This window comes from Enhydra lutris, unplaced genomic scaffold (assembly GCF_002288905.1).
Source record: "Enhydra lutris kenyoni isolate GAN:26980312 unplaced genomic scaffold, ASM228890v2 scaffoldscaffold13, whole genome shotgun sequence".
Lineage (NCBI taxonomy): Eukaryota > Metazoa > Chordata > Mammalia > Carnivora > Mustelidae > Enhydra > Enhydra lutris.
The window spans coordinates 36,924,710-36,944,641 of NW_019154097.1; the positions used below are offsets into that span (position 1 = coordinate 36,924,710).

Consider the following 19,932-nt stretch of genomic DNA (forward strand, 5'->3'; position numbering starts at 1 on the left):
TTAGGAATGACTAGGCCAGGCTGGGCAGGGGCTGCTGGCCCCTCACCTTGCTGGGGGCATGAGAGGAGCCCAGGACCCAGAAATCCTCCTTGCTGCCAGGGTTCCCTGGGGCCAAGAGCACCCTGGGAGAGCAGTGTACTCCCTGGACCTCTTAGGGGCATGGGTGGGGAAGAGGGGCCAGCCTGGCTCTCGGAGGGCTCACAGCTGGGAGGGAGTCGGCCTGGCCTGCACTCCCAGCAGTGGGAATGACCCGTCATGGACGTGACCGTCAGGAGCGTCTGAGGGGCTCAGGGAGGGAGGGGTCTGTAAGCCTAGGGGTGCAGGGCCCCAGGAAGCGTTAGCAGGTCAGAGCCTGGGCCTGCAGGGTATAAATCAGCCATCCCAAACCCTGGGCACCTCCTTCACAGCCGGACGCGGCTGAGGACACGGCAGCTGAGCTCAGCTGGGCAAGGGCCCCCTTGGAGGAGCAGGAGCTGAAAGGGACAAGAAGAGAGACTGGGAGGTGTCCCAAGCCCGGGCTTGGCTGCAGCAGGCTCTGGGGAGCCCATCACAGGAGCTCCCCGCTCCGGTCCAGCTGGGGCTCAGCAGGGGCCCCCGGCACCACCGCCTCTGGCAGCAGTGACAGCAGCCCCTCCCCTGGCCACAGGCTTCACCGGACACCTGTGTCAGTATGACGTGGACGAGTGCGCAAGCACGCCCTGTGAGAACGGCGCCAAGTGCCTGGACGGGCCCAGCACCTACACCTGCGTGTGCACGGAAGGTGGGGGCATGGGGGGTGCGGGGACGGGGGTGAGGGGAGGGTCTCCCATGGGGAAAGGCACAGGAGGGCCAGACCCAGCTGGCGGCCTTCCGGGAGCAGCCGCCCTGACGCTCCGGGCCCTGCCCCTCAGGCTACACAGGGCCGCACTGTGAGGTGGACATTGATGAGTGTGACCCGGACCCGTGCCACTACGGGGTGTGCAAGGATGGGGTGGCCACCTTCACCTGTCTGTGCCGGCCGGGCTACACGGGCCACCACTGTGAGAGCAACATCAACGAGTGCCACAGCCAGCCTTGCCGCCACGGCGGCACCTGCCAGGACCGGGACAACGCCTACCTCTGCGCCTGCCTCAAGGGGACCACAGGTGCCTGGCGGGGGGCCGGGGGTAGGGAGCACAGGGGCGCAGGGCTGGGGGGCGTGGGGGCGGGCACCCGGGCTTGACCGCTGCTCTGCCCGCCACCAGGACCCAACTGCGAGACAAACCTGGACGACTGCGCCAGCAGCCCCTGCGACTCGGGCACGTGCCTGGACAAGATCGACGGCTACGAGTGCGCGTGTGAGCCCGGCTACACAGGTGAGCGGCGCAGGGCCCCAGGCGGGCGAGGTCGGGGGCTGCCGAGGACAGGGTGCTGCGGGCCACCTCCCAGGCCCAGCTCCCGGACTGCCTGCCACGGTCGTGTGGCGGAGAGTGCGGGAAGCCTGGGGCTCTGAGTAGCGCCGGGATGGGCACCCTCGGGCCTCTGGTCCCTGGTCAGAGCCAGACGCCTACGCGCATGTCCTGCATCTGCCGCAGCCCGGGCAGCGCGGTGGGGCAGTTGGGATGATGCGGGCCCTGTCCCCAGGGACCCTGCGCTCACGCCGAAGCCCCTGTGGACCCAGGGAGGGGGTTGCATGGCATCCCCAGGTCAGCAGAGGGGAACCAGGGCTTGCTCACTGAGGCGCCTCCTCTTGCCGGGGGAGCTCGGGGCCCCTGGAGCGTGCGTGTCTGAGCCCTGCCCGCCCACAGGGAGCATGTGCAACGTGAACATCGATGACTGCGCAAGCAGCCCGTGCCACCACGGGGGCACCTGTGAGGACGGAATCAACAGCTTCACGTGCCGCTGCGCCGAGGGCTACCACGGCCCCACCTGCCTGTCCGAGGTCAACGAGTGCAGCAGCAACCCCTGCGTCCACGGGGCCTGCCGTGACAGCCTCAACGGGTAGGCACGGGGCGGGGGCGCTGTCGGGGGGCAGAGCTGTCGGTGCAGGTCAGAGTTGACCCAGAGCACGTGTGACGTGCTCATCTGTCCCGTTCTTGTCCCGGCTGCTGGCAGCTCCCAAACTGCATTGAGTTCACATTCGTGAGGTGGCTGAGGTCACCCAAAGACGGGGGCCTGGGGCGTGAGCTGCGTGACCTCCCAGCAAAGGGGAGGGGCTGGAGGTGGAGTGAAGCCCCGAGGCCAGAGATGGAAGCTGGTGCGCTCGAATCACCAGGGGTCGGGAGAGCTTCCGGGCAGAGGGCGCATGGAGCTGTTGGGAGGGTGGCGCCTAGACCGCGGGAGGCCTGGTGCCCCCGCTGGGGTGCTTCTGAGGTTCACTCTGTCTGACCACTCCCCCAGCAAGTACACTCTTCCTGCGAGTTCTGTGAGCCGTCCTGGTGCACTCTTAGCCTCGCGGACCGGGTCTCGGGACACTCAGTTGGTGGGTGACCGCCTGGCCCATGGGACGGGCGTCTGATGCGGGTGCCGTGTGTGCGCCCGAGCCCATCTCCTGCGGCGTGTCGTGGGACACCCGGCTGGCGTCCTGAGAGCTGGGGAGCCGGTTGGTGTGGGAGAACCTTGCTCATGGGGTGTCAGCAGTGCGAGGGCAGGGGGTGAGGGGGGCTCGCTGGGTCTCTGACACCTGCTGCATGCCCCACACTGCCCTGTGGGGGTGGGGCTGTGGAGTGGGCAGGGATCCCTTGCTCTGTGTTGAAGGCCATGTGCTGGCTGAGTGGCAGGGGGCCCGACCATGTTCCTGGATGAGGTGCTGTCCCAGAGGTGGTGGAAACCCTGTGTCGGGCCTGGGGTGCTGTTACCCCCACTTTAAGGGGCTCTGTTACCCCCACTTTAAGGGGCTCTGACAGTCAGAGTGGACCATGGACCAGCACCTCTGCCATCAGACTGTAGGATGGTGTTAGAGCCGGGAGCATGGGCATGCGTGAACCGCCCCGTGGTCCCCACTACAGGTACAAGTGTGACTGTGACCCTGGGTGGAGTGGGGCCAACTGTGACGTGAACGACAACGAGTGTGAGTCCAACCCCTGTGCCAACGGTGGCTCCTGCAGGGACATGACCAGCGGCTACGTGTGCACCTGCCGCGAGGGCTTCAGTGGTGAGTGAGCGGGGCCGGGTGGGGGACTCTGGGCCGACCCATGGTCCCGCCACGGTGACGGGCGTACCGACTGTCGGCACTCTCTCTCCAGGCCCCAACTGCCAAACCAACGTCAACGAGTGTGCGTCCAACCCGTGCCTGAACCGGGGCTCGTGCATCGATGACGTGGCTGGCTACAAGTGCAGCTGCCCGCTGCCCTACACAGGTGCGGGCGGGGCGGGCGGGCCGGCCGCGGGGTGGGGGGAGGGGCGTGGTACCGCAGCAGCTGGCCAGTGGCTGGCCTGCACACCTCTGGCCCTGCCTTGAGGCTCAGGCCTGGCCACACTTGGGCCTCCCCCTGCGGGGGTCCTTGCCAGATTCACTGCAGAGGTACGGAAAGCTGGGGACGCGTCGTCATAGGAGTCTGTCCCAGACTGTTGGTTCGGCCGGCCGGCCGGCCGGCCCACCCAGGAGCTGGGGTCCTCTGCAGCAGAGCTAGGAGCTGGGCCTGGGCTGTTGGCCTCCTCGACCCGGTGTCCACACTGCATGGGCCCCTGGGGCCAGACTGCACCACCCCCCCACCTTGCTGGCCAGGCTTGAGGGATCCCTTTGATGGCCTTCTTTGTGCTGGGGAACAAGGAGCCCTCTGTGAGGACCAGCAAAGGCGGGAGGCGTTTCCCTGGGTGTCCTGGCGTCCGCCGTTGGCCTCGCCAACAGGATCGCAGGACACGGTCCCCTCTGTGGAAGAGATTTACAGAGTGCTGCAGAACAAAAGTCCATAACCGGTCCCGCCACTGGGTCCCCCTGGGAGTGGGCAGGGGGCGCTGCTGCTGAGCCTGGAGGTCTGGAGGTGATCCTGTCGGGCCAGGCAGGTGGGGTGGGGGCCTGGGCCTGTGCTGGCGGCCCCACGACATTGGGTAGCTGGTGGCCGGCATGGTATTTTCTTTGATTGAGGCTGGGGACCTGGATTTTCTCTCCTGCCTCGATGAGGAAGCTCCCGGCTGGTAGCCGCCCAGGGGCCCCATTGCTGGGGACACACGGGTCCCTTTCGGACGCAGTATCAGAGGCTGGCAGGCCTGGTGGGGAGGAGCTGGCCTGTGCTGACCCGCTTCCCGTCTGCCCACTTCCTGCTTCCCTCTGCACAATTGTCGGAAACTCTGGCGAATTTCCTGCCTGCCTAGGTCACCGTGGAAACAGATAGAAAGAAAGGCTCTGGAAAATCACCCAGCGGGCCGGGGAGATAATGGGCCATGGGGAAGATAGTGCTTCCTTTCTTCCCCGGGAGTCGACCCCCGTGGCTGTAAACAGGAAGGCTGTCTGCTGGGCTCTCAGGGAGGAAAGTCACCCCAGTGTGACACTCCTAGCGAGACTCCCTTCCCTGTGCCGCGGTCCTGTGTCACTGGGGCTCCTCCCCTGCTGTCCAGCCTCTGCTCGGGGGCCTCCAGGGCCTCCAGGACCAGGCCCTGGCTGCCTGTGGCACAGAGCCCTTGGGAGATGCTCCCAGGCCTCCCGGAGACCAAGAGAGGGGGTGAGGCTGTGAGCAGGCTGGGCCCCTGTGATGTGGTGGGGGGCCGCCGGTCTGCTCCCAAGGGGTTGGCGCCCAGGCTATATACTGCAGAGACGTTTTGGAGCAGGGCGTCCCTCTGATTTGTCTTCAGGGCCCCGTTTGGGTCCTGACCCAGCCAGGAGCTTGCTGGGGGTCCCAGTGCAGCACTGTTCACCTGCCATGGGGCCAGTCATCGGGAGATACCATGGGGCATGGACCCACTGGGCCGGGCTCCCTGGGTCTCAGCCCTTGTCCCCCTTCCCCTTAGGAGCCACATGTGAGGTGGTGCTGGCCCCGTGTGCTCCCGGCCCCTGCAGAAACGGGGGCGTGTGCAAGGAGTCTGAGGACTATGAGAGTTTCTCCTGCATCTGCCCCATGGGCTGGCAAGGTGAGGCCTCCTGCCCTGCAGCCCGGCCTGGGTGTGGCCCCTGGGGCCAGAGGCCTAGGGCCGAGCCCGCAGGGAGCAGGGGCACATGAAGCAGGCGCGGGCCGGATGGGGCCTCACTGCCCTGAGTTCTGTCATCGGCCCAAGGTCGGGGGCTCCCAAGTCAGAGCGCCCTTCCTTCTTGGGATGTCCCCGGAGGACTGTCCTGGGCCACGGGAGGTCCCGCTGCCGGGAGGAGGGGAGAGAGGCCTGGAGGCAGGGTGCTGAACCCGCACCCCCCATCCCCCCAGGACAGACCTGCGAGGTCGACATTAACGAGTGTGTGAAGAGCCCGTGCCGGAACGGCGCCTCCTGCCAGAACACCGATGGCGGCTACCGCTGCCACTGCCGTGCGGGCTTCACAGGGCACACCTGCGAGACGGACGTGGACGACTGCCGGCCAAGTGAGTGGCCCTGCCAGCCTGGCCCCCCAAGATGCTCTGGGACCTGCAGCTTCTCGCGTGGCCATGGGGCAGGGAGCGGGCTGGGGTCTGCTGGGAGGACGGGTGTGGCAGCACCTGGGGGCACGCCCAGGGCACACGCAGGAAGTGCCAGGGGTAGCCTCGCGTGGACTGAGGAGGGTGGTCCTGGGTGGCCTCAGAAGCCTCCAGAGCCGGACTGCCGGTGCCTCGCGGTGGGTTCTGGGAGCTCCTCCTGCAGCGCCATGCCTGGCCCCACCGGGCGTGCCCTCATCGGTCCTTGTTGTGACCCACCAAGGAGCAGGGCTCTCGGCCAACCCGAGAAACCAAGCGTGTTGTCCGGAGCCGCCAAGCAAGCAGGGAGTTGAGAGCCCGGCTCCGTCAGCCTTCAGGCTGCGCGTTCTGTCCCCGCCCCACAGCCTGGGGCTGGGGAGCCTGTTAGGGAGCGCGGCCGGTGTCTGCCGCCCTCAGGCCTGCCTTCTGTCCCTGCCTAGACCCATGCCACAATGGCGGCTCCTGCACCGACGGCGTCAACACGGCTTTCTGCAGTTGCCTGCCCGGCTTCCAGGGGCCCTTCTGCGAGGAGGACATCAACGAGTGCGCCAGCAACCCGTGCCGCCACGGGGCCAACTGCACAGACTGCGTGGACAGCTACACCTGCACTTGCCCCGCGGGCTTCAGCGGCATCCACTGCGAGAACAACACGCCCGACTGCACAGAGAGGCGAGTGCCACCGGGCGACCTGGACCTCGGGTGGAGGTGGCCCGGAGGCGGGCCGGGGGCCGGGTGCAGTGCCCCGTGCACCCAGCAGGTGTCCCTGGGCCAGCCCTCACTGCCCATCCAGTCAGACAGGGTCCCCTGGATCCTCAAAGGGCCAGCGGGAGAACCAGGAGGCCTGGCAGTTTCTCTGGAAGAGCTAACGCGCCCTCCTCTGTCCCACAGCACCAACGCTGACCCACCTTGTTTCCTTCTTTACCTGGGCTGCCAGGGAACTCCACGCTCAGTGATCTCGTCCTTTTTTTCCACCACGGCCCTCTCGTGGTGGCCACACGGGTTCTGTTTTTTTCCGCGCGTTTCCATTCAGCTGCACATTCCTGTGTTATGAAGCTCTCAGCTCGGCTTGTAAGGAAGGCAGCGGAAGTGGGTGGCAGGAGGGCCTGAGGTCCCTGGCTCTGAGGTCAGCCACACGATGTCACGCCTGCTCTGGCTGTCAGGGCCCTGCCGCCACTGTCTGAGTCCAGGGAGCAGCTGCCCGGCGGGTTCCCACAGCCGCGCTCATGCTTCCCCGCTGCTGCTTGCTCTCCTCCAGCTCCTGCTTCAATGGGGGCACCTGTGTGGACGGCATCAACTCCTTCACCTGCCTGTGTCCGCCGGGCTTCACGGGCAGCTACTGCCAGCACGATGTCAACGAGTGCGACTCGCGGCCCTGCCTGCATGGGGGCACCTGCCAGGACAGTTACGGGACCTACAAGTGTACCTGTCCCCAGGGCTACACGGGCCTCAATTGCCAGGTGAGTGAGTGGGCTGTGGGGGGGCCCAGCAGGTGGTGGCCAAGGCGGGGCACCGGCCCCCAGCGTGTCATCACAGCCACCCCGCGGGCCCCACTCACGTCAGCCTCCCTGCGCCACAAAGGAAAGCAAGAGGGCTAGGAGGGCAGGGGTGGTCATGGTCACAGGGCTCCCAGGGACCCCGATTGCCAGCCCAGGGCCCGGCCCAAGGCCGCACTGTCCCTAGAGGAAGCAAGTGCAGAGCTGGGGCTTTCAGGTCAGGAGCAGAGATTTATGGAGTGAGATCAAGAAGGGGAGGAAAACAGCTAAAAACCAGCTTTTTTATAGAAAAGACACAAAAGTATTAAAGATGTACATTTATTGAAGATTTTCACGTCAGATACTTGTTACAGAAAGTCCCAACAGACTAGTTTACTTCCCAAGAACCTTCCTTCAGGAAAGGCCAATCGGGATTAGCCGAGGGCCCAGAGAAAGAGAGCGCCCCCCCCCCGCCCCAACCCCGGCCCAGCTGGCTCCTGAGCAGAGGGAGGGGCAGCCCCCGGGCCTCAGCTTCCGCGTCTGTAGGGTGGGCTCCCAGCCCCCACCCCAGCCATGGGGTACTCTGGCAGGTGTGTGCTGGGTACCGACAGGTGGGTGGGCCCAAGCGGGGTTGGGGGGGTAGTGAGAGTCCGGGCACCCCCTGCCGCCCCCAGAGCCTCGTGCGCTGGTGCGACTCCTCCCCCTGCAAGAACGGTGGCAAGTGCTGGCAGACCAGCGCCCTGTACCGGTGTGAGTGCCACAGCGGCTGGACCGGCCTCTACTGCGACGTGCCCAACGTGTCCTGTGAGGTGGCCGCCCAGCGGCAAGGTAACCAGCTGCGGGTGACCTGGTGCCCCCTGGGGGTCCCCCGCCTGCCGACCCCGGCTCACGCCCCTGCTCTTCACCTCCCCGCCAGACATCAACGTCACCCACCTGTGCCGAAACGGGGGGCTCTGCGTAGATGCGGGCAACACCCACCATTGCCGCTGCCAGGCGGGCTACACGGGCAGCTACTGCGAGGACCAGGTGGACGAGTGCTCACCCAGCCCCTGCCAGAATGGGGCCACCTGCACCGACTACCCTGGTGGCTACTCCTGTGAGGTGGGCACCCGTCCTGCGGGGGCAGGGGATGCTGCTGCGGGGGCCACTGTGCGCCAGGCCCTAGGCTGCGAGCAAGCACGGCAGGGAAGACTAAACCAGACAGATATGGTCATGGGAAGGGAGGGCTGTGACAATCAGGGAGGACTGCCTGGTAGAGGCATCCATGGAAGAGGAAGACCACTTGGAAATATGGCGTAGAGTCGCCCTCTGTGTCCTCTTCCCCAGAGCTTTCCCTCTGGCCTCAGCCGACACCTGCTGAGAGGTGGCACCTGTTCCACGAGACAAGCTTTGGCCCAGGCTCTGACCCTCCTCAGCATCCACTGGGTGGGGGTCTTCCTCTGGGTTGGCCACGTGTGAGGGAATCAAGCCTTCACTGGTTAAGAAGGTAGCCCGTGTGGCCCTGTCAGCCCTCGCAGGGTGCAGATGGCCACAGCTCAGTCCCCCACTGAGCTGCGGGCCTCCACCCCTCGTCTGTGTCCCCGCAGTGTGTGGCCGGGTACCATGGCGTGAACTGCTCCGAGGAGATCAACGAGTGTCTGTCCCAGCCGTGCCGGAACGGGGGCACCTGCATCGACCTCACTAACACCTACAAGTGCTCCTGTCCCCGGGGCACACAGGGTAAGGACTCGCCACACCCCAGGGCTGGGGTCCAGGGCCAAATGGGCGCATCGGGCGCCGGCCACAAGCATGCCAGACCCAGTCCCGGCTTCCCTTCTGCCTTGTGGGGCTGAGCAGAGAAAGATCCGAGGGACGGAGCCTACCAGGCCACTGGCACAGGGCAGCCTGTGGGGCGGGGAGGCCCTGTGGGCGCGTCCTTTCTCCTGAGCCTCTGTGTGGTCCCATCCTGACTGCTGGAGGGAGCGCCTTTGGGACGGAGCTAGGCCAGCATGAGGCCAGCGCAGGTCCCTGACAGCGCCCGGGCTTCTACAGGCATGCACTGTGAGGTCAACGTGGATGACTGCAGCCCCCCCATCGACCCCATCTCCCGGGGCCCCAAGTGCTTTAACAACGGCACCTGTGTGGATCAGGTGGGCGGCTACAGCTGCACCTGCCCACCCGGCTTCGTGGGTGAGCGCTGTGAGGGGGACGTGAACGAGTGCCTGTCCAACCCCTGCGACGCCCGTGGCACCCAGAACTGTGTGCAGCGCGTCAACGACTTCTACTGCGAGTGCCGCGCCGGCCACACTGGTGGGTGCTGTGGGTGGGTGGGGCAAAGGCTGGACTGTCCGCGGCCGGTGCCTCATGCCCGCTCTCCTCTTCAGGACGCCGCTGTGAGTCGGTCATCAACGGCTGCAAGGGCAGGCCCTGCCAGAATGGGGGCACCTGCGCGGTGGCCTCCAACACTGCCCGCGGGTTCATCTGCAAGTGCCCGGCGGTAGGTGCCGCGTGGGGCTGCTTGGTGTTTGGTGGCAGGAGAGTGCCCCCTTGCTGCCATTGATCAGGGAGCGCCAGAGGACAAGGGCGGCTGGAGCTGGGCTGCGTCCTCCTGGCTCCCAGACCCAGGCTTTCTGCTGGGAGTTCATTTTCAGAGGCATCTGGGGTTCACAGCGCCGTGGTGCGGGCACTGGCCACTCCCCTTTCTCCCCGGTCCCGCCTATAGGGGTGACGAGGGGTCGGCCCACATGGTTCCGCCGCGGCTGGTCAGGGTTCCGAGGAGCCCAGCGGACACGCACCCTCCAGGGCTCAGTGCCCGCAGCTCCCGGAGCGCCCCTGACAACCCCTGGGCTTCTGGTGCGTGGTGGGGTGGGGGGTGCTGTGCCATACAGCGCACGGGCTGCGGGCCCCCTGATGCGCGGCCGCTGTCTGTCCCCACAGGGCTTCGAGGGCGCCACGTGCGAGAACGACGCGCGCGCCTGCGGGAGCCGGCGCTGCCTCAACGGCGGCACGTGCATCTCGGGCCCACGCAGCCCCACCTGCCTGTGCCTGGGCGCCTTCACTGGCCCCGAGTGCCAGTTCCCGGCCAGCAGCCCCTGCGTGGGCGGGAACCCCTGCTACAACCAGGGCAGCTGCGAGCCCACGGCCGAGAGCCCCTTCTACCGCTGCCTGTGCCCCGCCAAGTTCAACGGGCTCCTGTGCCACATCCTGGACTACAGCTTCGGGGGCGGCCCGGGCCTGGACATCCCGCCACCGCAGATGGAGGAGGCGTGCGCGCTGCCCGAGTGCCGCGAGGAGGCGGGCAACAAGGTGTGCAGCCTGGGCTGCAACAACCACGCGTGCGGCTGGGACGGCGGCGACTGCTCGCTCAACTTCAACGACCCGTGGCAGAACTGCTCGCAGTCGCTGCAGTGCTGGAAGTACTTCAGCAACGGCCGCTGCGACCGCCAGTGCAGCTCCGCCGGCTGCCTGTTCGACGGCTTCGACTGCCAGCGCGCGGAGGGCCAGTGCAAGTGAGGCGCGGGGCGGGCCGGGGCGGCGCTCCGGGAGGGCGAGGGGAGGGCGGTGGGGCACAGGTAGCTCGGCAGGTGCAGGTGGGGGTCCCGCGAAGGGGGTGGGCTGGGGGGGCGGCCGGCTGGGCGGGGCCCGGTGACAGCCCGCGCACCCCCGCGTCCCTCCGTCCGCAGCCCCCTGTACGACCAGTACTGCAAGGACCACTTCGGCGACGGGCACTGCGACCAGGGCTGCAACAGCGCCGAGTGCGAGTGGGACGGGCTGGACTGCGCGGAGCACGTGCCCGAGCGGCTGGCGGCCGGCGCGCTGGTGCTGGTGGTGCTGACGCCGCCTGCACAGCTGCGCAACCGCTCCCTGCACTTCCTGCGGGAGCTCAGCCGCCTGCTGCACACCAACGTGGTGTTCAAGCGCGATGCCCACGGCCAGCCCATGATCTTCCCGTACTACGGCCGCGAGGAGGAGCTGCGCAAGCACCCCATCAAGCGTGCGGCCGACGGCTGGGCCGTGCCTGGCGCCCTGCTGGACCGGGTGGAGGCCGCCCTCCTGCCGGACGGCGGGGCCGGCCGCCGGCGCAGGGAGCTGGACCCCATGGACATCCGCGGGTGAGTAGCTCCAGCGGCTCCCCTGGGCCCTCCGAACTTGATGGCGGGACACACAGAGGGTCCAACAAGACCGGGGGCTTCCAGGGCACTTCCCGACACCTCCCAGCAGGGGTGCAACGCCTGGGGTCAGCTCCAAGATAAGGACTGGACTCCCCGAATCTCTGTTCTCCTGAGATGGGAGAAGGACGCTTGTGGCCCCTGGTGGAAAGGCAGAGGGCGACAGGTCTGGCTGGGAGAGCACTTTGAGGGGTGTCAGGTGCCATAGCCCTGCTGCATGCGGTGCTGGGCTTGGTGGGCTGCAGAGAGCATGGTCTGCCTCCGGGGTGGTTCTGTGCCGCCGGGGCTCCCTGTGAACCCGGGGCCACCTCACCCATCCTGGGAGTGTCCCCCTCCACCACTGCGATGACGTTGTGGGCCTGAGGGGTAAACGGGGCGACTGCAGCGGCACACCGGAGGTCTGAGCCCCCTGATCTGGGTGTTTCCCCAGATCCATCGTCTACCTGGAGATCGACAACCGGCAGTGTGTCCAGTCGTCCTCCCAGTGCTTCCAGAGCGCCACAGACGTGGCCGCCTTTCTGGGCGCCCTGGCCTCACTGGGGAGCCTCAACATCCCTTACAAGATCGAAGCTGTGCAGAGTGAGTGGTCCGCCCCAGCCCTGCTCCCGGGGGACAGTTTGCTGGCTTCTAAGGAAAGTCTGTCTGGGAGGGGGCATGTCTCCCAGTCCCCCCACCAAATGTTCGCATTCTTTGTGCCGTTTTCCGCCATGGGTGCATATCATGCCATCCAGAGCTCAGGAAGCACTTTTGTGGGATTTTCTGCCTGGTGCATCCTCCCTACCCGTAGCGACAGCTGTCGGTGCGGCTGGCCCAGGGGACGGACACATCTGCCAGAAAGTGGGAGCCTTTTTCTCCCCCCGCTCACTCCCCTGATAATTTTCTTTGTTGGGTATTATTTCAAAATCATTACAGCTTTTTAAAAAAGAGAGAGAGGGGGAAGAATTGATCGGTGTCATGTGAAGTGTTGAAGTTTGTATCTCGAAAATCCCCCTAAATCCTTTGTCTTAACAGCTCAATGCGAGTGCGGTGATTTGAAGTTGGCTAATCCTTCTCCCTTAAAGGAGAAAAAAGTAAAAGCCGTCTCCAGATCGTCGGCTGGCGCGGGAGAGAATTTAGCGATAGTTTGCAATTCTGATTAATCGCGTAGAAAATGACCTTATTTTGGGGGGCGGGATGGAGGAGAGCGGGTGAGAAGGCGCCCAGCCGCGGAGCCAGTCCGCTGCCCCCCCGGCTGCCGGCCTGCCGCGGAGCCGCGGCCTGATGTCCAGGCGCCCGCAGGTGAGACCGTGGAGCCGCCCCCGCCCCCGCAGCTGCACTTCATGTACGTGGCCGTGGCCGCCTTCGTGCTGCTCTTCTTTGTGGGCTGCGGGGTGCTGCTGTCCCGTAAGCGCCGGCGGCAGCATGGCCAGCTCTGGTTCCCCGAGGGCTTCAAGGTGTCGGAGGCCAGCAGGAAGAAGCGGCGGGAGCCCCTCGGCGAGGACTCCGTGGGCCTCAAGTTAGTGGATGCACCGCGGCCTCGGGGGCTTGGGGGAGGCGGGGTGCACCCCTGCCGACCCACAGGCCACGCCTCGCGCGGTCCGCAGCCTCAGGAGAGCCCCGCTCAGCCCCGCCTCCCGCCCCTGCCCCTAGGCCCCTGAAGAACGTGTCAGACGGCGCGCTCACGGACGACACCCAGAATGAGTGGGATGACGAGGACCTGGAGGCCAAGAAGTTCCGGGTGAGTCCGGCGGGCTCCGGGGCCTCCCCGGGCGGCCCCACCCCTGCCCCAGCCTGCACGTGACGCAGCCCTCCGTTCACCCCTTCCTCAGTTCGAGGAGCCGGTGGTTCTTCCCGACCGGGATGACCAGACAGACCACCGGCAGTGGACGCAGCAGCACCTGGATGCCGCCGACCTGCGCGTGTCGGCCATGGCCCCCACGCCGCCCCAGGGCGAAGCCGACACTGACTGCATGGACGTCAACGTCCGAGGGCCGGGTAGGTGCACAGCCGGCCACCTGCACCGCCCCCCAGAGGCTCTCAGGATAGGGTCGCCCTCGCCCAGCAGCCTGCCAGGGTGGGCATTCTGGAAGCTGAGCACCAGGGGTGTGGGGGGTGGGGAGGAAGCTGTGTCCCTCCTTGGAGCAGGGTGGGACCTCCCGGGAGGCTCCGTCGTAGCCAGCTCCCGCCTGGGGGAGGCTCTCTGCCCACCCAATCAACTGCTTGTCCTGAAACATCTGTCCGGGGAGCTGATTTCCCAGCCACGCATTTCTTGCGTGGTCTCTTCTCAGCTGGGTTATCGGGGAGGGTCTCGTGCAGGTCAGGAAGCAGAGTCACAGGGTCACCTTTGCCCACCGGCCATTTGGCGGCTGGACTTGGCTCTGACCCTCGGGAAGCTCAAGTTGATTTTGGGGGCCCCGGGTGCCACGGGCTGGGCCGCACGTCCGCACGCTGCCCACCAACTCGGGACCATCGGCACGCCCGCCAGTGCCGCCGCTGGGGGCCCGCCTTCCTGACGGAGCCCTCGCCCCACTTTCACACAGATGGCTTCACGCCCCTCATGATCGCCTCCTGCAGCGGCGGGGGCCTGGAGACGGGCAACAGCGAGGAGGAGGAGGACGCGCCGGCCGTCATCTCCGACTTCATCTACCAGGGCGCTAGCCTGCACAATCAGACGGACCGCACCGGCGAGACCGCCCTGCACCTGGCCGCCCGCTACTCGCGCTCCGATGCGGCCAAGCGCCTGCTGGAGGCCAGCGCAGATGCCAACATCCAGGACAACATGGGGCGGACCCCGCTGCACGCGGCCGTGTCTGCCGATGCACAGGGAGTCTTCCAGGTGGGCAGCTGCCGCCACGTGCGCCCTTTCACCAGCCCCTGGCCCACCTACCTGCCTCCTGGTCCGGGCCGGCGACTAGGCCACGGGGCACCAGAGCCCCAACACTGAGTGGGGCCCATAGTATCCCGGCAATCCCACAGCTCCGAGTCAGGCACGCGCAGGGACGACGGGCTGGAAGGGGGCCTGCAGGAGGCTGACGTTACCTGGGGGTAGAGGGTGGGGGCTTGGCTGGAGGCGTGGCTCATAGTGGTGAGAAGGGCTTCACGGCTGCCACCTGCAGCGACGGCCCTGGGGCTTTACCTCGCGGAGAGCCCAGGGATGGGGCGTCCCTGCACAGACTCCCTTTGCAAAGCCACCAGCGGATTCCCTGCTACGAGTCCCCAGGCTCCTGGCGTCCTTGCCCCGAACAGACAAGGTTGGGCACAAGTGGCGGGGGGTTGTCACAAAGCTGTTACCGTAGTGGTTTGTGGCGCGTTATCCTCCTGTAGAAGTAAGGGAGTGAGGCTGTTGAGGGAGCACCGGGCAGATGAGCCCCTGGAAGCAGGCTCTGGCTGTGTCCACTCTGACGGCCTCTCAGGCGTGCGGATGTGTAAATCCCATGGGCGCTCCATGGGAGTGAGGCCAGCCCTGGTGCTGCCCGGCACCCCGCCCCTTGCCCCACCAGGGAACAGTGACCCTCCTTCCCGCCTGGGACCCGGGGCACAGCAGCACCCGAGGGACTGCTGGTGCTTCTGTGTCCTGCGTGGACGCGGCATAGCTCAGCAGTTCTCAGTCCGTGGTCCAGGCATGGCTCTGCCCACTGTGTCTGGGCAGGGATTTAATCCTTCCGTGTCCTGGGGTGGGTGGGGAGGGTGGCAGCCAGGCGCAGGGTGAGGATGAGACATCCTCACTTGGGCATCGAGGGGACAGGTCCGTGTGGGCAACATGGCCAGCGCTCCGGCCCCTGTACCCTCAGCCGTGGCCAGCACAGTTCCACTCTTCCTGTGCTCCTGCTGTCGTCTACACTGGCTGGGCCCATGCGGACCCCAAGAGGGGCTCTGTGGCGTTGCGGGCTGGTTCCCAGGCATCGGTTCCAGGCCAGCAGCCTCAGACCCCGGTGTGCCAAGCCTGAGCCCTGCCCTGTCGTCTAGATCCTCATCCGGAACCGAGCCACGGACCTGGACGCCCGCATGCACGACGGCACGACGCCGCTGATCCTAGCCGCCCGGCTGGCTGTGGAGGGCATGCTGGAGGACCTGATCAACTCGCACGCGGATGTCAACGCCGTGGACGACCTGGGTAAGGCAGGCTGCAGCCTGGCCCACGGGGGGGGCGGGGGGGGGCACCGCCGCCAGGGCTGTCCCAGCCTAGCCTCTGCTTCCCCATGCAGGCAAGTCTGCCCTGCACTGGGCTGCTGCTGTGAATAACGTGGAGGCAGCCGTCGTGCTATTGAAGAACGGGGCCAACAAAGACATGCAGAGCAACAAGGTAGGCTCGGCCGGGGCGGGGCTGGCGGGTCCCTCCACCCCATGCCACATCTTTCTGGCAGCACCGCACCCCCCCCCCCACCGGCGTGAACCCCTGGGCTCTGACTTCCAAAGCTGGGAGGGTCCCCGACGAGCCCTGAGCTCGGGGCCTGTGCACAGCTCGCTCTTGGGCCCGTATCCTCATGCTTCCTGACGCCTTCCAAGCACTCGCGTGCTCAGCACGTGGCATGGCCATGGCTGTCCCGCGTCACCAAGATCGGCACCACACCTTCTGTCCTCGGCGGTCACCAGGGTGCGGAGGGTTGAAGCAGGTGGTGCAGAGAGAGCCCGAGCGCTGCTGGATGTGGGGTGTGGGGCTTGGCACAGTGTGAGGCCCCCGGGTGTGGAGCCAAGTGGCCCCCTTCCTCCTGGTGGTACCACGGCTCCTGGGGCTCGCCATTGCTCAGTATGTGCCCAAGGCTCAGGAAAGCCCATAGTCTGAGCTCTGGGGGCTCACAGGGTGCAGGCAGACACCCCAGCTCCCCAGCAGCTAAGCCCTGCCTGCGTCTCCCTGACCCCCCAGGTCTCTCTCCTTTCTTCCTGGGGGACACAGCAGCCGTTGGCCCCTGGCATTCCTGAGTCCCCTGCAGGTGACATGTGACCCCTACCCTCCCACTGGGGAAGCTGAGCCTCAGAAAGGCAGGGACTGCCAGAGGGCATCAGGCTGTGGCCAAAGCCCTGTGTGAGCCAGGGAGGCACTATCCAGCCGCGCAGCAGCCTCCCAGGGACGGGTGACAGACAGGGAAACTGAGGCTCCAGGAAGGAACTAAGGTTCCCTTGGGGACCGTCTGGGATGGGGCACCCCCACCCTGGTGCCCAAGGACACACGGTGGGGTCCCTGAGCCCCTGAAGTTGGTGAGCTATCGTGGCCGTGCGATGCTGGTGGCCAGGAGGAGGTCCTGGTTACAGGCTCTCACAGGGTCTGCGTCCTCCATGCTGCTGAAGTCCCGGTGACTCAGGACGCAGGGTCCCGCTGACCGCCTCGGAGTGGCTCAGAGATGGACTTTAAGGCTATTTGTAAGACCTGACCTGGGCAGCTGACCGTGGGGTTACGGGACAGGCCCCTTGCGGGCGTTTCTCTGCCTTGATCCCTCCGGTGATGGGGCGTGGGTGTGGGTGACCCCTTCACCTACCTGCCTGTCTATTCCAGGAGGAGACACCCCTGTTCCTGGCTGCTCGGGAGGGCAGCTACGAGACCGCCAAGGTGCTGCTGGACCACTTCGCCAACCGGGACATCACAGACCACATGGACCGTCTGCCTCGTGACATTGCACAAGAGCGTATGCACCACGACATCGTGCGGCTGCTGGATGAGTACAGCCTGGTGCGCAGCCCCCCGCTGCACGGCACCGCCCTAGGCGGCGCGCCCACCCTGTCCCCGCCGCTCTGCTCCCCCAACGGCTACCTGGGCAACCTCAAGCCGGCTGTGCCAGGCAAGAAGGCCCGCAAGCCCAGCACCAAGGGCCTGGCCTGTGGCGGCAAGGAGGCCAAGGACCTCAAGGCGCGGAGGAAGAAATCCCAGGACGGCAAGGGCTGCCTGCTGGACAGCTCGAGCGTGCTGTCGCCCGTGGACTCCCTTGAGTCGCCCCACGGCTACCTGTCGGACGTGGCCTCGCCGCCCCTCCTGTCCTCTCCGTTCCAGCAGTCCCCGTCTGTGCCCCTCAGCCACTTGCCCGGCATGCCCGACGCCCACCTGGGTGTTGGCCACCTGGGTGTGGCTGCCAAGCCCGAGATAGCAGCCCTGGGCGCGGGCGGCCGGCTGGCCTTCGAGGGGGGCCCGCCCCGGCTCTCCCACCTGCCCGTGGCCTCCAGCACCAGCACAGTCCTGGGCACCGGCGCGGGTGGCGCAGCCGTGAATTTCAGCGTAGGGGGGTCTGCAGGCTTGAACAGCCAGTGCGAGTGGCTGTCCCGGCTGCAGAACGGCCTGGTGCCCGGCCAGTACAACCCGCTACGCGGGAGCGTGGCGCCTGGCCCCCTGGGCACGCAGGCCCCCACCCTGCAGCACGGGATGCTGGGCCCGCTGCACGCCGGCCTCTCCACCACGGCCGCCCTGTCCCAGATGATGAGCTACCAGGCCCTGCCCAGCACGCGCCTGGCCGGCCAGCCGCACCTGGAGCCGCACCTGGTGCAGGCGCAGGCACAGCCGCCGCCGCAGAACTTACAGATGCAGCAGCCGGGCCTGCCGCCGCCGGGCGTCCCGCCCCCGCAGCCCCTGCCGCCGCAGCCCCCGCAGCCGCACCTGGGCGTGAGCTCGGCCGCCGGCGGCCACCTGGGCCGGGGCTTCCTGGGCGGCGAGCCGAGCCAGGCGGACGTGCCGCCACCGCTGGGCCCAGGCGGCCTGGCGGTGCACACCGTCCTGCCGCAGGACAGCCAGGCGCTGCCCACCGCGCTGCCCGCCGCGCTGGCCCCGCCCATGACCACCGCCCAGTTCCTGACCCCGCCCTCGCAGCACAGCTACTCGTCCTCGCCCGCGGACAACACCCCCAGCCACCAGCTGCAGGTGCCCGAGCACCCCTTCCTCACCCCGTCCCCCGAGTCCCCAGACCAGTGGTCCAGCTCGTCCCCGCACTCGCACGTGTCCGACTGGTCGGAGGGCATCTCCAGCCCGCCCACCAGCACGCAGGCCCACATCGCACACGTGCCCGAGGCGCTCAAGTAGACCGCGCGGGGCGCCTGCGGGCTCTGCACCCGCGCCCAACGGACGGAAGGAACGTTTGCTTAGGAAACAAGTTTTTATACAAAATAAAAGGACAAGGATTTTAATTTTTTTTTAGTATTTATTTATGTACTTTTATTTTACAAGGAAACACTGCCTTTTTATTTATACGTAATGTTTTCTATGGCTCCAGGTGACAACTTTTATCTGTTCCAAGAAAATAAACTAGTTCTCAGCTGTGGTTTTCCTACTTGTGATAAATATGGTTACGTATTTGTAAAATACAAACAAAGATTCATGATTTATAGATGCCATTTATTTATTGATTTTTTTTTTCTTCAAAATCCAAAAAGAAACAATGTTGGAGAAGGGAGGTTAGACCCAGCATGGTCCAGGCTGCTGCGAGGGTGCCTGGGCCCGCTGCCACTACCCCAGATGCCCCCCCCCCCGCATCCCCTGCTTTGTGGGAGATGCGTCCAGACACAGAACCCTCGTCACGCCTTGGCACGTGGATTAATTTGCATCTAAAATAGGGACGTAAAATGTCAAATGATGGGGTTTATACATTTTGGTGGCTTTTTTTAAATGATTTTTTTGAAAACATGCTTTTAAAGATGTGTTCTTGGGGTGTCCCGGAGCACACTTCCTGGTACCGATCATGAATCTTTGTTTGGGATTCAGTATTATTGCCTAATTGTGGATTGGTCTTGTGAGTTCCTGTTCCTTCCAGAAGCTCCTCTGCCCCCACGCCTGGATGTTCAGGCATGTGTAAGAGTGAGGAGTCCAGTGGCCGTGGGGCGCTCACCTGGGCCGCCACGTGGAGGAATCCTACCCTTTTCTGGGGAAAGACACTGCCTGATTGACCGCGATGGGCCGGCGGCACTGGGTGGGCCTGGGCTCAGCTGGCGGCCCTGTTCCCTTGAGAGACTTCCCAGAGCGACCTCTGCCAGGCTTCGGAAAAAACGGTTGCGTCTGGCCTCGGTTCACAGAGGCGGCTCATCCCAGGGCCCAGCGTGGCTCGAGGGTACGAGCAGCTGAGACGGTGCCTCTTGGGGCACGGGAGCCAGCTCGAGGACCACCCTTCCCGGTAATGGGGGGGGTGGCGGCGTGTGCCCGGGAAGGGAGCAGATTCTTACAAAATCAAGTATAAGCCTGTGGCAAAGTAAATGTCTGTAAATACATTGTCAAAGGTGGATTTTGTTTAAAAAATCTGAATGAACGAGTCTGTCGGGGTCATGCTGACGAGGGATGTCAGAACATGGCTCTGCTCGCGACCCAGGCCTGGCAACCTGACCTGCAGCCGCCTGGACTGTAGCTCCGAAGAGCAAACCCAAGGAAGGCTCCCGTTGCCTCCTCCAGGCAGCCTCCCTGGCCTTGCCGGGGGCAATGTTGTGCCATCCCTAGTGGGCATGACCAGACACGCCCTAAGATGTCGATTCTTGTTGTGTTTTGTAAAAATAGAGTGTAGTTTACAGGAAAAAAAAAACTTTTTAAAAGTTATCTACGTGCAAAACTGTAGGTGATGAAAATGCTGTATTTTTTTTTCATCTTTTTTGTTAACTGATATGCAATAAAAGTAATGCTGATGGTCATCCCAATTTTGCTTAACCTGGTGGTGGCATCGGCTCCCTTTCTTGGAGGAAGGGAGGGCAGGCCGTTCTATTCCTAGGGAACCAGCAGTTCTGCCCCTTCTGATGGGGAGGATTGGAGACCAGCCAGCCCTAGTCTCTTAGAGGTTCCACAGTGTCTCTGCATCTGTGTGGGCCAGGCCCCCCTGCAGGGGTCTCCTGGGTCTGGGAACG

At 65.4% G+C, this 19,932-nt stretch overlaps 1 protein-coding gene across 1 annotated transcript in view; it reads left to right on the forward strand.

Moving 5' to 3' along the window:
- The window catches only part of LOC111145671 (notch 1), a 42,938-nt gene extending 23,216 nt beyond the window's left edge, over nt 1-19,722 (forward strand). Inside the window, exons 10-34 of the mRNA XM_022500757.1 lie at nt 647-760; nt 891-1,124; nt 1,224-1,334; nt 1,767-1,959; nt 2,967-3,112; nt 3,204-3,317; nt 4,906-5,025; nt 5,313-5,465; nt 5,975-6,203; nt 6,790-6,991; nt 7,681-7,834; nt 7,923-8,107; nt 8,593-8,725; nt 9,038-9,295; nt 9,370-9,482; nt 9,923-10,494; nt 10,669-11,097; nt 11,585-11,733; nt 12,433-12,649; nt 12,784-12,871; nt 12,963-13,128; nt 13,674-13,969; nt 15,100-15,247; nt 15,339-15,436; nt 16,625-19,722. Of these exons, the coding sequence (XP_022356465.1) occupies nt 647-760; nt 891-1,124; nt 1,224-1,334; nt 1,767-1,959; nt 2,967-3,112; nt 3,204-3,317; nt 4,906-5,025; nt 5,313-5,465; nt 5,975-6,203; nt 6,790-6,991; nt 7,681-7,834; nt 7,923-8,107; nt 8,593-8,725; nt 9,038-9,295; nt 9,370-9,482; nt 9,923-10,494; nt 10,669-11,097; nt 11,585-11,733; nt 12,433-12,649; nt 12,784-12,871; nt 12,963-13,128; nt 13,674-13,969; nt 15,100-15,247; nt 15,339-15,436; nt 16,625-18,133 (6,131 nt within the window). The 3' untranslated portion in view covers nt 18,134-19,722. The remainder of the gene's footprint in view (nt 1-646; nt 761-890; nt 1,125-1,223; nt 1,335-1,766; nt 1,960-2,966; nt 3,113-3,203; nt 3,318-4,905; nt 5,026-5,312; nt 5,466-5,974; nt 6,204-6,789; nt 6,992-7,680; nt 7,835-7,922; nt 8,108-8,592; nt 8,726-9,037; nt 9,296-9,369; nt 9,483-9,922; nt 10,495-10,668; nt 11,098-11,584; nt 11,734-12,432; nt 12,650-12,783; nt 12,872-12,962; nt 13,129-13,673; nt 13,970-15,099; nt 15,248-15,338; nt 15,437-16,624) is intronic.
- The last annotated feature ends 210 nt before the right edge of the window (nt 19,723-19,932 follow it).